Consider the following 13,826-nt stretch of genomic DNA (forward strand, 5'->3'; position numbering starts at 1 on the left):
TAGATTTTCGACAACTTCAACTGCCCGAAAAATAAGATTACCTCGAGTACAACAAAATTTAATTTCGACCCTTCGAATAGAAATAGGTAAACACTCTTGTGCTAGAGACGCCCGATATTGCGCCATATTGCACCAAGAAATAATTATATTTTGATGTTCGTGAGTCATGATTGATAACGTAATCGGAAAATCGATACGTGTATTATGCTTCTGGATACTATATTAACTTTTTATGAATTGCTCCGTGCCGATAAGCACTGCGTATTAAAAATCAATCATAAATCGATACGAACATTAAAACACGTGCCTATTTTAATAAAGTAACATTACCTTACATATCGTCCTTGATTGAATGTTAAATGTTTAAATCATGAAAATTTTGACCTTTTAATATTTTTAGATGCAAAATAAGCAGCTCTTCATTACCTCTTAATGAAACATTTATAGCGCGATGTAAACCCATTATTTGTATGATAAAACCAATAATTAAAACACAAAATATTTTTGCGATTTTATTACTTCGGCAGAAATTAATGAAACAGTGCGATGTAATCGCATTATTTGTACAATAAAACCAATAATTAAAGCACAAAATATTTTTGCGATTTTATTATCTTCTGCGAAAATGATGAACTTCCCTTCATTATTTCTGCCATACGGTCTGCGGACCGTAACAGCTGATGGGTTTATTTATTGTCAATATTCGCGCAGAATAATCATATAAATTATAACTTGAATTCACAGTTCAAATTTAGAGGATCTAGGTTACTACATGAAAGTTCACGAGTTGAGAACTTGGAGTTTAGAGATTAGAGACGAGAGAGTGTGTTAAGATTGAAATCACGAGTTGAGAGTCAAGTTTACCTATGTACATCGAAGTTTGGAACACATAACATTTGCAATAATTTGAGGGCTTTCGGTTTCTAGATTAGAGAGTAACAATTGAATCTTTTGCTGGATAATACGGGATAAATCTTTTCAAATATCCTAAAGAACACGATATTATGAATACACTCGCAACTGATCTTCACATCTGCAAGCTACCATTAAAAGCTCGTCGAATACAAAGATGCGAATATAGTATGTATCTACGTGTTTTTTTATTCATCGCATTTTCGTCGTCTTTTAATTCGTCCGTCGTGTTTGTCGTCGCGCAAGTGTCGAAGCTTATTAGGCTCGCCCGCGCGCACACATATATCGAATGCACCCCGACGGGGGTGCGACGGCATTGCACTCAGGGGAAATACACCAGTTTTCAGGTGCATCCCCTGCGCGTTGTCTTTGTATCCGGTCGTGCTCCCGTGTCGGCCAAATTGATGTCGTAATTGCTGGCGCTTCATCACTTTTTCAGTCGCACTTCCAGTCTCGCACGAATGGGATTGGAGCGCGGTCGGGATTAGAAGCGGAACGCGCTGCCCGTAAATTCGCTGCCCCCCTTCGTCCCCCAACGGCGCCGAAGGATCGCTGCGCGGCAGATTTTTCGACGCGGAAGACTTTTATCCTTGGTTTTTTTTTTTGCAAATAGAAAATCCCTCGAACCACGTTCCCTTCGATTCCCCGAAGGGACGAGGGATTTTCGCAAAAATTGTCACTGGCATGCGGGCGTGAGAAATGTGGCTTTCCTCATGAAAATTTAGCCGCGCAATTTTATTGTTTTTTTATTTTTTGTTTTTATGATATATCTTGCAACTTGAAATTCAGAAATTCTGTATCGTCCTAAAGATGAGGATAATATGTGGCGATCCACTTTAATTTACCGTTCAGCTTTTAAGAAATTTATCGTTATTTATTTTAGTACGCGCGCTTGTCATTTTTCATCGTGAAACTTGCTATCTTCGAGATTTACGGCTACTTCGAAACTCACGCCTTTTACCTACGTCACCTACGACATTTACGATGTATTAATGAATGCTCCGTTCCACCGTTGCACATTTGTTTCGTGTCCCGTCTAATTAATACGCGACATCGCCGCGGCGTTTCTGTCTTTCGCGGTCGGCGGATCGGGCTTTGAGGTGGCTTTCGTTGCACGGTACAAAGCGAGCATTACTTATATGCCCGGAACCATCTGGCATGGAGGAGCGACGAAAGAGAGCCCGGAGAGAATATTTATCAGCAACCCGGAAAGAGCGGTTCGCGCGCGCGAGGGTGGGAAGGGGGAAAGGGGGGAATATCTCGCCGCCGCGGCCGGAGAAATGTCTCTATAAATCACCGAGCCGCTTTTCAGAGCCGATCGCGTTTTATAAACGAGGCCGGATTAGTCGTATTAACACGCCACGGAGAGATACGCGGGAATGCCGATGAATTAAATAAGACGATACGGCTTTTGCTCTCCACCCCCGCGCGCGCGCGCGCGCTCACGCTGATTGATGCCCTCCGACGAAGCAGATCTATTATTACTACCTGACCTGCTCAAGAACGAGGATTAAACCCCTCGGCTCTCCTACCGGCAAACTGCACTGTCATCCCGACCCGGGAACGGGAACGCGGGACTCGTCTCGCAGACCCCCAAGCGAGTAATTCTTGTCTGTGCACTTTGTTGCCTCGTAAATGCAAGTTACGTTATCCCCCTTTTGCAATCGATTTTCATCATTTATCGGTCGGTCTAAGAAAAGGTTCTTGTAAAGCAGTAACATCCACATTTTATTTATTTTTATTTTATTATTCTTTGAAGACGTCTCCACGTATACTAACGGCAAACACGAGGATGATTCATTTTGTTCCTATTATATATAATTCCGTTATCTATATTCAGTCTCATAATTCGTCGACTGGTTAACTAGTTTGCGAAGTTTATTACTATTTTCGTCGAGATCTTTATGGGATCTCTTTATTCCGTAATACACAATGCTCTTATAGTCGTTTCTAACACATTCGCAGGATATCCATTCCGATACGCCCTAGAACGCCCTCCCTCACGGCCTGACGTTTTTCCGTCGCGAGAACGCGGCAGATAAGCTTCGGTAAATCACGTTTGCACCGGCACGCGGCTCAATGCGCCCCCGTCCGGGGCGAATGCATCTTCGCGGGACAAAGGGATTACGTGCTTTCCTTATCGCGATCTCGAGCGGGCGAGCGGGCACGTTCTCTATCGCTCTCTCTCTCGCGCGCGCGCGCGCGCGAGCGCGCAAACACACCGCTTTGTGCGTCGCGTCCGCGGAAGTGTCCGTGCCTGAATTTATACCGCGGCCGACCCTCCCCGTAGGATTTCTCCATGGCATCGTATCTCGTGCGAACACAAAAGGGAGTCGTCGACCCGGAGATGGGGCAACACCCCGGACAATTAGGTTCAAGTATAACGTTCGCCGCTCGCGCGTGCAGTGCACTCGACGAAAAACGCGGGGTCCGAGTGACGCGCGCGCGAGTCCTCGCTTCTATTCATAAGCCAATCTGAAATGCAACGGATCATACATATTACATGGCGCACACACGCTGGATGCAACGGCGATCAGGCGTATAAAAATGTACCGGCCGTTCGGCAGATACAGCGATGATTTTACATAATCCAGCGTATCTCTCATTTTTTTTCGTTAATTAAGCTGCGAAACAATTTAATTATCGCGTCGACCGTTTCTATCGTTTCTACCGTTTTTTTTTCCTGCAATCTGACGAGTGTCGCGAGGACTCGAGCCGACGCGGAAATCGAATTTCCGCTTCTATTTAATGATCGGTCGTACGATATTTCGTGTTCGCGCCAAGAATTAAGCCGTTTCTCTCTGACCTTGTACAATCACGTGCAAAATGCGTATACATGATACATTTTATAGAATTTATTTGAGAAGACTCAAGTTTATACAGAGAATAGAATAATTAATAAAAATGGTCAAAAAAATTGGACTAATTTGTTTTTTCTTTACGAATTATACGAACTAAATAGTTGGGAACACAAAATGTCAAAAAATTTGATACATTCGAATTTTAAATAAATACATTAATTCAATGGCGATTTAAGAATAAATAAATTAATTTGTGATTATAATTGAGTAAGTCATCGATTTAAATATCGAAAGATCAGACTGTTACGCTTGTTATCGCATAATTTAGGTATATCTAAATTTATATAATCGCTATGTGGCGTGATCGCGCGCGGCTCGTAGCAGGAGATTGCACTCACTTGTCGCGAGACCGACAATCTCTCGTTCGAGCCTTATTCAGAACGGGCTCGATTCTCGTGTGATAAGTATGACTAATCGCGAGCAACGGGATAACACGTTGGCGCGTCTCGCGCATTCAGACTGCATTTTAAGCGGCGCGACGAACCGTACTTTTTTCCCGAATAAACAGCGTGACTCACTCAGAATGCGATTCCACTAGTTGCGTGTTATTCGTCTAGTCGCGCGGGAGATGGGCCGCGCGCGCGGAGGCGAGCTCGTCGGGGAAGCTACTTTGGCAGCGAGCCACGTCGTGTCATCGCTCGTGCCGCGCAAATTCGAGATCTCCTCGGCTGGCGTCCCGACAGGTAAACACGCGCCCGCTGCTAAACGCTCTCAATTATCGACCATCTTGAAATAAAATGTGTCGCGGCACCCGTCCGCACCCCCGGCGCGCGATGCTTAACACCTTCTTTGACCGCGTCGCCCGCGGGAACTCGGCGATTACAGCTCGTCGTTAGAAAAGACGCGCAATTACGTCGTAACTGACGCGGTATACGTGTGTTCTATTCACGTTTCTCTCCGCATAAAATTTTTTTATTTAGTTTGTAGTATATTTAAAAATCAGCAAAGGAAAAATTAAATTTACAAGATTAAGCATTGTATTCCGTCAAATAAATTTGTTTTTATAAATTATTGATTTGCAGTTAACATTGAAGTTTTATTAATGTACAGCAAAGTGCTAATCTTCAAGTACGTCCTCGTTATTTGCATTATTCTCACGATTAAGGATTAAGGATTAAATTAGAGAGCGCTAATTGCATTGTAAATCAGTGCCAGCCGAACATGTTGCAACTCTGTTTTCTCTCTCTAATCTGTCCTACACTCCGCTTCGTGTTACAATGTCTAGTTAGACTAATTCCGAAGTGATTCGTCTCCCGTGTTTGACAAATTCGTAAATCGCTACGTGATCATTTTATATAAATCTTCAGTTGAATATTAATTTTACATTGAAAGTCAATAGAATTAGAATTATTATTTGAGAATAAATCGATACGAGAGATTTTACGCATATATCGTCCTCTAATAGATTTAATATTACAATATTTAATATTACAATAAGATTTTACAAAATAATATATTCAAATTCAATACATTTGAATTTTATATTTCAAATAATTTAATAGTTAATTCTCAGTCGCAATTAAATAATTTTAATATGAAATTATTAATAAGTAAGCAGTTACAGAAATGTACTGATCGTAGGTTTTAAATTACGGTTGTGCTGCTGCACGAGGCGCCTGGCACGAAGCGAAATAAAATGTGCCGTATGAAAAATAGTCGCGGTAAAAGACCGACTTTTTTTCACCGTGAAAATTTGGTGCTGTCAATGCGTCTGTTAGGGTATAACGTTCATGAACGGGGCTCAAGTGCAGTTTGCCATTTGTCTCATGCGCTCCCTGACCTCTCTCGGCTCTCAACCTACCCATGCCACGCAAACTTTCCGTCTGGATCCGTCGCGAGTATCGTGTGAGAACGGTCGAACTTATACCGAATGCCTCGCATACGTTGCTGCCGTCGATGGGGATACCCTGGAGAACGCACCATGTAAACTTCGTTCGATTTGCCGCGCATGATATACGATGTGCATCGATCATGTGCTCGAAATAGGTTAACGGAAATACGAGGTGCTTCAGAACTATCGCCGCTTCTCTTAACGACAGGTTTCAGGAACGGACTTGCGAAGAATGGCGTGATTGCTTTCGGTGCTGAGATATCGGTGACTTTCGAAGCGAACTGGAACGTTCTACAATAAAACAAGAGATATGTTAAATAGTTTTTATCAGTATCCGTGTGATAATTGACAAATTGACGTGAAAGAAAACGAGAGAGCTTATTGTTAGTTCAGGAACTTTGAGGTTGCGTGAGGCTTCTGTAAAACCATCGTAAATTAATTAATCATGATTAAATTTATCGTAAATGTAATTGCGTTGAAAAATATTTCTGTCCGTTTTTCTTTATTTTAGAAAGTGGTAGAAGTTTTATATAAAAAAATACGTGTATTGACGAAACATTTTATTTATATGTTTTTTTTTAGATTGATAGTTGTATATTATTTGTTCCTCTTAATTGTTTAATTTGGAACTCGAGATGCGTTCAATTAGAGATTAATATCCACATTTCTCGGCTTTGAAGCTCCCTTCGGAGAACTCGCCGAGAAGTGATGCACCATCGCCTAAATCAACAAAGTGTGAAAATGTTCTCCTAAAATATCCTCGCATACATCTGTTAAAGTGCATTCCTCTTTTCTGTTGCAGGAAGTGTTGCACACGATCAGCGCGCCCAGCGGGCAGGTTCAGCGCATCGTAATCTTTAAGAAAAACGGCGTGCAGGCTATGGTTGAATATCCTTTTCAATAACACATTTCACTATGTTAGTGCCTTTATTGCACCCTGTGGTGCCTCTCGCCGCGCCGCAATTTCGTCAATTTGCGTTAACGATTCTCGGAAGAACACTGCATAACTCTCAACTGCGTAAATTAACGCTTTAAATACAGTTGTAGTCGCGCAGTAAATTACCGAGAAATGTACCGCTAACGTTCTGTTCGCCGAGCGTAATGCTATATTTTACGACCGCAGATGTTGCATGCTGTATATATAAAGAACTAACAAAGAGCCGTTATTACTCCCTGATGTTCGGTCCGCTACAATTTTTTTAATTTTCAAAATCGATTAAATTTCGTCGTCGTCTTATATTTTCCTGGAAATTTCATTAAAAGTAAAATTCAAATTTATCGAAGGGTATTGCCATTGAAATTTTGACAAGCCGAGTGATAGGACTTTTATACTTTGTACAAAGGGATCGATTTGAAAAATACGCAAGGAGCGCGTCGTCACAGTTCGTACAATGCCGCCGGGGGAATAACGATTTATTTTACACGACTAAACCGTCGCGTTTTCGCATGAATTTGATTTACGCGGTAAACTTCGGGAGCAAAACATGCTCGTTGAACACGCGAGTCAAGGGTCACCATCGGCGCGAACTCGAAGCCCGCGGGATCAACTCTCCTCGTCTTGACACGCTTTCTCGAGCCGTGCGGAAACTTTGTCAAGACATGCACCGCCGTTACCGGCGTAATGAAGATTTATAACGGGGATTCGAGCTCGGTGACGGGGAACGCTTGATTTTTTCGCCGCCAACTCTTTTCCGCGTGAATTTTTCGCATGCAAGTACGTCTCGCAGCGCGCCCCGAGCTTCACCGCGGAAGCGACGCACCCGTATTTTCGGCGACTCTCCGCCCGGTGGAGTGTATTCCGGACTATTACGATCCAAATAATAGTCAAGCCGCGTCCCGCGTGACTATAAATTCGTTAGAGCTTCACGTCATGTTGGATTTATACTGCGCGACGGCCACTTTGCGGGAAAACAACATTGTAATGCCGCAGTGAATTCCGTGAGATTTCCACCTTGTCGGAACGTTACATTTTATTGCATTTGCCGTAAAACTTGCTGAACGGTACAATTCAATTTGTATGGTAATTATACTTGAAGTTAGTTTGTTGCATCTTTTCGATCTTTTCTTTTATTTATAACTGTATTAAAGCGATACGAACGTTTAAAGTGATTCCAAATTTAATTGTTAATTAGTCGCACAAGTGAAAACATGGTAATTATAACAAACACGTAACTTTACATGTTATTATTAATGATTGAAGTTTGGAATGTTCCTGGAGCGATTTTAAAAAAATGATTTGTCCCATTTATAGCTTCGCATAGAATAACTCATAAGTGCCACAATACAAAATATTTCGATCAAGTATGTACACGCGTCGGAAGGCACCCTTCAATAAGTCACCCTCCCAATCACTTAAAAAATTCTACATCAAAATTGATTTGTTCCATTCGTATTTAGAATTTTTTAAATGACCGAGAGGGTGGTATCGAGCCATAAAAGTGCCTTCCGACGCGTGCATTCGATCGGAACATTTTTTATTTTGTGTCTGGCACTTAGGAGTTACTTTGTGCAAAAGTAGGAATGGGCTAAATCATTTTTGGCATAGCTGGAATTTTTTAAGTGACCGGGGGGTGGTTTATCGAGCATAACGGTGCCTTCCGACACGTGTATTTTATCGAAATATTTTGTATTGTGTTTGTGGCACTTATGAGTTACTCTATGCGAAGCTAGAAATGGAACAAATCACTACTAATAATTAAAAAAAAAATCGCTCCAGGAACGTTCCAAACTTCAACCAGCTTTTAGATTTTTATAAATATCAAATTTCTACACGAATTAATTTTGAAATTTACACACACACACACACACACACACACACACACATTTTATATATATATATATACATTACAAATGCTATATATCCTTAACCGACCATTTTGACCATCACGTTTGACACGGTGGAATCGGCAACCAGAGCAAAGGAAACGCTACATGGGGCAGACATATACTCCGGCTGCTGCACACTAAAAATTGACTTCGCAAAGGTGAGTACGTCAGCAATTACCTTCCGTAATTATCCTCCTCTTTTGAAAGAAAATTTATGCGAATTTAGATATGTAAATGCTGCGCAACGGTAAGGCGGATCGCATTTGCCGACCTTAAAAAACGATGAAAAAAAGAGGAACCGTTTAAAAAAAAAAAAATTCTGTCGTCCAGAGTATTTTACATAATGCCACTCGCGCTAACGGGGAAGAGTTCGGAAAACCTATTTGCGCCATCTATTTTACGCGACTTGTTATCAATTCTAATTAGCAACACCACGAGCGCTCTCGTAATGGAAAATTTTATTTAATATTCGCAATTTATCAGCGACATTTAATTTAAGTATACCGATATAATTGATAAAGCTGATTTAATTGCACTCACAGTCCATCTGTAATGAAAAATTATTTATAACTGCAGGAGGATATAAATTATGTTAATTTATGAAGATTTTAGAGCTATCGCATTTTCTTTCGACCATAAATTATTACTGACGAACGTAAAATTTAATCTTTTCCTCCCGTAAATTTAAAATAAAATCCGACTATAGAATTGATGAAATAAATATAGAAATCTGACGCGAAAGAGATTTAATTTGAGATTTAATTATCAAGATGTTTCGATATTAAATAGCTATGACTGTTAATAATGGCTTTCGATCGAATTTTCGTTTAGTAATAACACATTCCGAATTTGTCAAAGGGGATATTAACAGGGAAATATCGACTATTCTGTACAAAACATTTCATCAGAAAATTCAGTTTGAATGAAATCTTATTCAATTTACACACAGTTTACAACTTAATGCAGAATGATTTGCAAAATTCACCCACGGTATTGCATTCATACTTAAACAGATTTTTTTATGTAATAAGCGAAACGTATTATCTTTTCGTGCATGGACGTTATAATGCTGTTGTAAGACGACTTCTGTTTCCATAATTACGCCAGCTCTCTCTCTCGTCGAGTCATTGAATCTGAGTCGACAGAAACTTAAATCGTCGCGATTTAAGTAACTTATCGTAATCAATGCACCCGACGCGCTGTCGTAAATCATGTAATTTAACGCTTGTAACGAACGAGCGCGGCATAAGATGGATTAACCGGTTTTTATCTGATTCTACCTACCTACCGCGCGCATTAGCGTGACACGGCAAACAGCTGCACTCTTTCACGCCCCTGTCGCGACTTTCACGCGAGAAGAATTAAGCTTCGTTCATACACACAATACTGCCACTGAACGAACAAACGTTCGTTGCTAAAGTGCCGCGGTGAGTATTGTTCCCCCGAGTAACGTTTTCAAGAAGTATCTATCAAAAATTATACCGCCGACTTCGATTAACGACCTTTGCCTTCTCGTAATCGACTTTTCTATCACGAAAAGATCGTATGCTTTTCAAAACAGCTTCTCTCTTATACTTACGCGCCCCCCCCCCCCCGTTCGGCACCGTCAGACATTATTAGCGTCAGCCCCAAAAAGTCGTAATTCGTTTTTCGCTTTTGTGATCTCGATGTCAGCTCGTGACAGAGATGTTGAAAGGAATATCCGGCACATTAGGCTCGTGACGGTGGTTGCTATGGGGGAGAAAAAGTGACTCGTGGCACATAAAAGCACACTCTCTCTCTTGGGCGCGAACACACACCACATTATGCCTGCGGAAAAACACGCGAGAAATGAGCAGTCGAATATTAACGAAGCGCAGTATTATAACAAAATTGCTCGTTAATTAACGAAGACGTGACGCACGTGCGCTCAGATCGTATCGGATATAATTATCCTTCTACAAGTCTCAATCATGTCAAGATTGAGACTTGTAGAAGGAATTATCTATCCCTTATCATATGAAGTATTGACTCGTGTCGATAAAATATTTTGCTCCGAAAGGAAAGAATTCGTTATAGAAAACTCGTGATAGACTCGTGTTTGCAAAACGTTGTACATTGCTCGCCGCGGCAAGAAAAATTCGAAGATTCGATCAGATTTAGAGCCCATCTTTCTCCTTCGGCAAAAATGTGTCTTCGTGCCACACTTCTTCACGATTTTTTTACGCTCAAACTTCACGACATTTTTATCGCTAACTCCATTTCAAGAGTAACGATCTAGTTTCTTCTTGCATAACGAAATCCAATCATAGAACAGCGAAAATAATGATTACGACAATGGTCGACGATAACATTATTTTCTCGCTCGCTTTGCTCGAGCAGGCAACTCGGAATTACTTCGATTCGCTGTTATCCTTCCCGATCGCTTCCTTGCCACCGACCGTATGCGGGTCATATTGGAAAATGTTAGATATTTATTGGCGAAGTCGACTGTATTTTTCGTTCGAATATCGCGCACCAGCTGCTTCTCCCGCAGCCGTTGGAGTACGTACTTGAAATCGCGCTTGAAGTACAGTTAATCGACTGATTTCTTTACAACGAAAACGTTGTTTGTTTTTGGAAAGGTTAAAGGTAATCGCTTAACAACACGGTACAAAAAGTTTAATAAAATAACTGGGTACAGTTTCTAAAGCTTTTGCTGAAAAGTATGTCACGGTAAATAAGTACGGCAGGAGACGTTATATGACCGAAACAGCACTCGCTAAATTTATACGCAATATAACGAACTCAATATATTGCTTTTAGTCCTCAGACTTTTTAGTCTGATGACTAAAATGAAAGGAAAGAAAACTTTGAAGAGAGCGATCCAGGATTTAATAAAGTCGGATTAATTCGGAGACAATCTGTGAGTAATACAAAGTCTCGGACGAGGAGCGTCGTCGTGGAAATGTCGGCAAAAATTTGGGATAGAAATATGCGCATACCGGAGAAGCTCTAGAGACGCGTCGGTAGCGCGCTAGCGAAAATAGAGCCGAAGGCAGAGCCCAAAGCTCGAAATTGGATTTCGAGGCGGAGCCTGTCACAGGAGCTTACCCACCCCTTATCTCCCTATTGCCAATAGAAAGGCCTGCCAAATAGCGGCCGTGCTTGTTGGAAAGCGCGCGTCGGCTGTGCCGCCACGCATGAGCCGCATGAATCATGCCGATGGATCTACGGGGTACGCGTGTGCATCTGCGCGCGAGGATGAAGTATCGCAGACGTATCGGATACATCGGAGGAATATTTGAGCAAGCTCCTTCTCCTCCCCTCCCTCGCCTCCACCCGGAGTATCGCGTACTGCAAATCCCTTCGGATGCATCCTCCTTCGGAGCGCCCCTTCTCGAACTGCGTCCGCGTTTTCTCTCTATTGCGAGTTTGGAGTTTTTTTTCTCTCTATTGCGAGTCGGGAGTTTTTTTTCTTTTTCATAAGAACAAACGTGGACGGAATGACAATGTCGTATCGATTAGACACGGTCTTGCGGAGATTGCTTGGCGCAGAAGCGGAGACTCGTCTACGGAGAGACCCTTCCCCGTTTTACAACGGTGTTCTCTTGTCTGCGAGTTTTAAAACCTATAAAGAGTAGCGCGTGTTCCATCGTACTCTTCCGCAAATTTTTTTTTTTTTTTGCTTTTAGAGTAACTTGATAGCGCGACTTTGTCGCTCCTGCGATCACACATTACAAAAGAACGTTGCGCACCGATCCGTACACTACACGCTTCTTTTTCTTGTTTCCTCTTTTTCCCGTAACTTTTCAAACGCGCCTTTCATTGCGAAACGTGCGGTGTTTTTAACGTTTTTTCCCCCCCTCAGGAATTCGTTGTCCCTTTGCTTCGGGGACGTTATTACTGATCTCGAAACATTCGCCAGAATTAGCACGTTCCATCCATTGTTCCGCCACCTAAGCTCTCTTTTTCCTTCCTGAAATTTCTCCGCCTCGAGTGTATTCGTTCGATATTGCTGGCGCTCGCGCGACGTGCACCCATATCTTTACCCCGTAACGCCTATACCCCGTTATCTTCGTTCCTTGAGAGTGCAATATTCAAAGTTTCATTATTAAACTTTCATTCGCCACGGATCGGCGAGGAAACGAGATTGTTTATTGAAGTTGAAAAAGCCGATAAAGTTATTCGTTATCTCGACGGTGTGCATGAGCCGGGCGGCGACGTTATAACAACTGTAACGATTCAATTGGCGTTTTGTTTTTCTTCCTTCAGTCGGAGCGTGAAGTCAGATTAATTTAAGTGTCACGCCACTGTACGTTATCGCGCGAGGGCCCCGCGTCGTCGGAACTTCACTTCCGGAACTTTAAATCGGAATTAAATTCCCCTCCGTCGCCGCTATCATAATTCTCGAGCGGCAGGGTGACGATAAGACGGACGCGCGCGCGACGTGCCCGGCGAATCGCCGCGCCGGCCGCGGCGAGAGATCTTCATTCCGGCGAATATCGTAAAGGACAGATTGACAAAGTTGCTCTACGTGCTGGCTTACCGCCCTCGAAAACGCGCGAATTTATCGGACGGAGAGTATCGCCAGGAATTGAAAGTATTTACTCGCCATTGGAGCGACATTAACGACCCGAGCGCGAACGCCACGCACGCGTCCGACGTGTTTTACGAGGCCCTCTTAAAATCTAAAAAGGAGAAGTAGTAGAGACGACGCGAGTGTAAAAGACAACGAGAAGTGCCAAGCTCATGTTGGATGTCTCTCGGGACGATTGCCAGCCCTTTAATTCTAAAGGATTTCTCGATCGAGTTCGAGTCAACTTTAACGATTTATTTAAAGCGTTTCTTCAAGTGCCATCCTTTTTTGTTCCTGTAGCTTTTCACCTTCCGACGTTGTCTTATCTAGATATTAAATTAAAATTTCCTCCGCATACATACTTCTTGTTTTTTTTTAAAGGCGATTTGTAAAACAAATAAGTGAAAAATAGAATTCGTGTGATGTAATCGAGGCGCATATTATCTCCTTCGCATTTAGCACCAATGATATGCGTGGCAAATACTTTGAAATTAAAATTTCCTTTAGAATAGAAATTTCCTTTAGATTAGAATCTAGTTGTCTAAAAATCAACTATATTTATACAAATCGCCTTTAAAAAAAAACAGGAAGTATGTTTGCGGAGGAAATTTTAATTTCAAAGTATTTGCCACGCATATCATTGGTGCTAAATGCGAAGGAGAATAATATCCGCCTCGATTACATCACACGAATTCTATTTTTCACTTATTTGTTTTGCATGACGCCGCGATTCCCGCCCGCGCAAATGGAAGAATGCAAATTTCGTAATTACTCATGGGGCATTTATCCCGCGTCGGGCACTTTTCTTTCCGTATGAAGGAAATAACAGGGGCAATATCGCGCTCTGTGGAAAACACCC

The 13,826-nt window shown here is 42.0% G+C and overlaps 1 protein-coding gene across 1 annotated transcript in view; it reads left to right on the plus strand.

Moving 5' to 3' along the window:
• LOC105449670 (heterogeneous nuclear ribonucleoprotein L) overlaps nucleotides 1–13,826 on the plus strand; it is a 146,379-nt gene that overhangs the window by 52,808 nt on the left and 79,745 nt on the right. The window contains exons 4-5 of the mRNA XM_011689002.1: nucleotides 6,407–6,492; nucleotides 8,492–8,588. Of these exons, the coding sequence (XP_011687304.1) occupies nucleotides 6,407–6,492; nucleotides 8,492–8,588 (183 nt within the window). The remainder of the gene's footprint in view (nucleotides 1–6,406; nucleotides 6,493–8,491; nucleotides 8,589–13,826) is intronic.

This window comes from Wasmannia auropunctata, unplaced genomic scaffold (genome assembly GCF_000956235.1).
Source record: "Wasmannia auropunctata unplaced genomic scaffold, wasmannia.A_1.0 LD336074.1, whole genome shotgun sequence".
Taxonomy (NCBI): domain Eukaryota; kingdom Metazoa; phylum Arthropoda; class Insecta; order Hymenoptera; family Formicidae; genus Wasmannia; species Wasmannia auropunctata.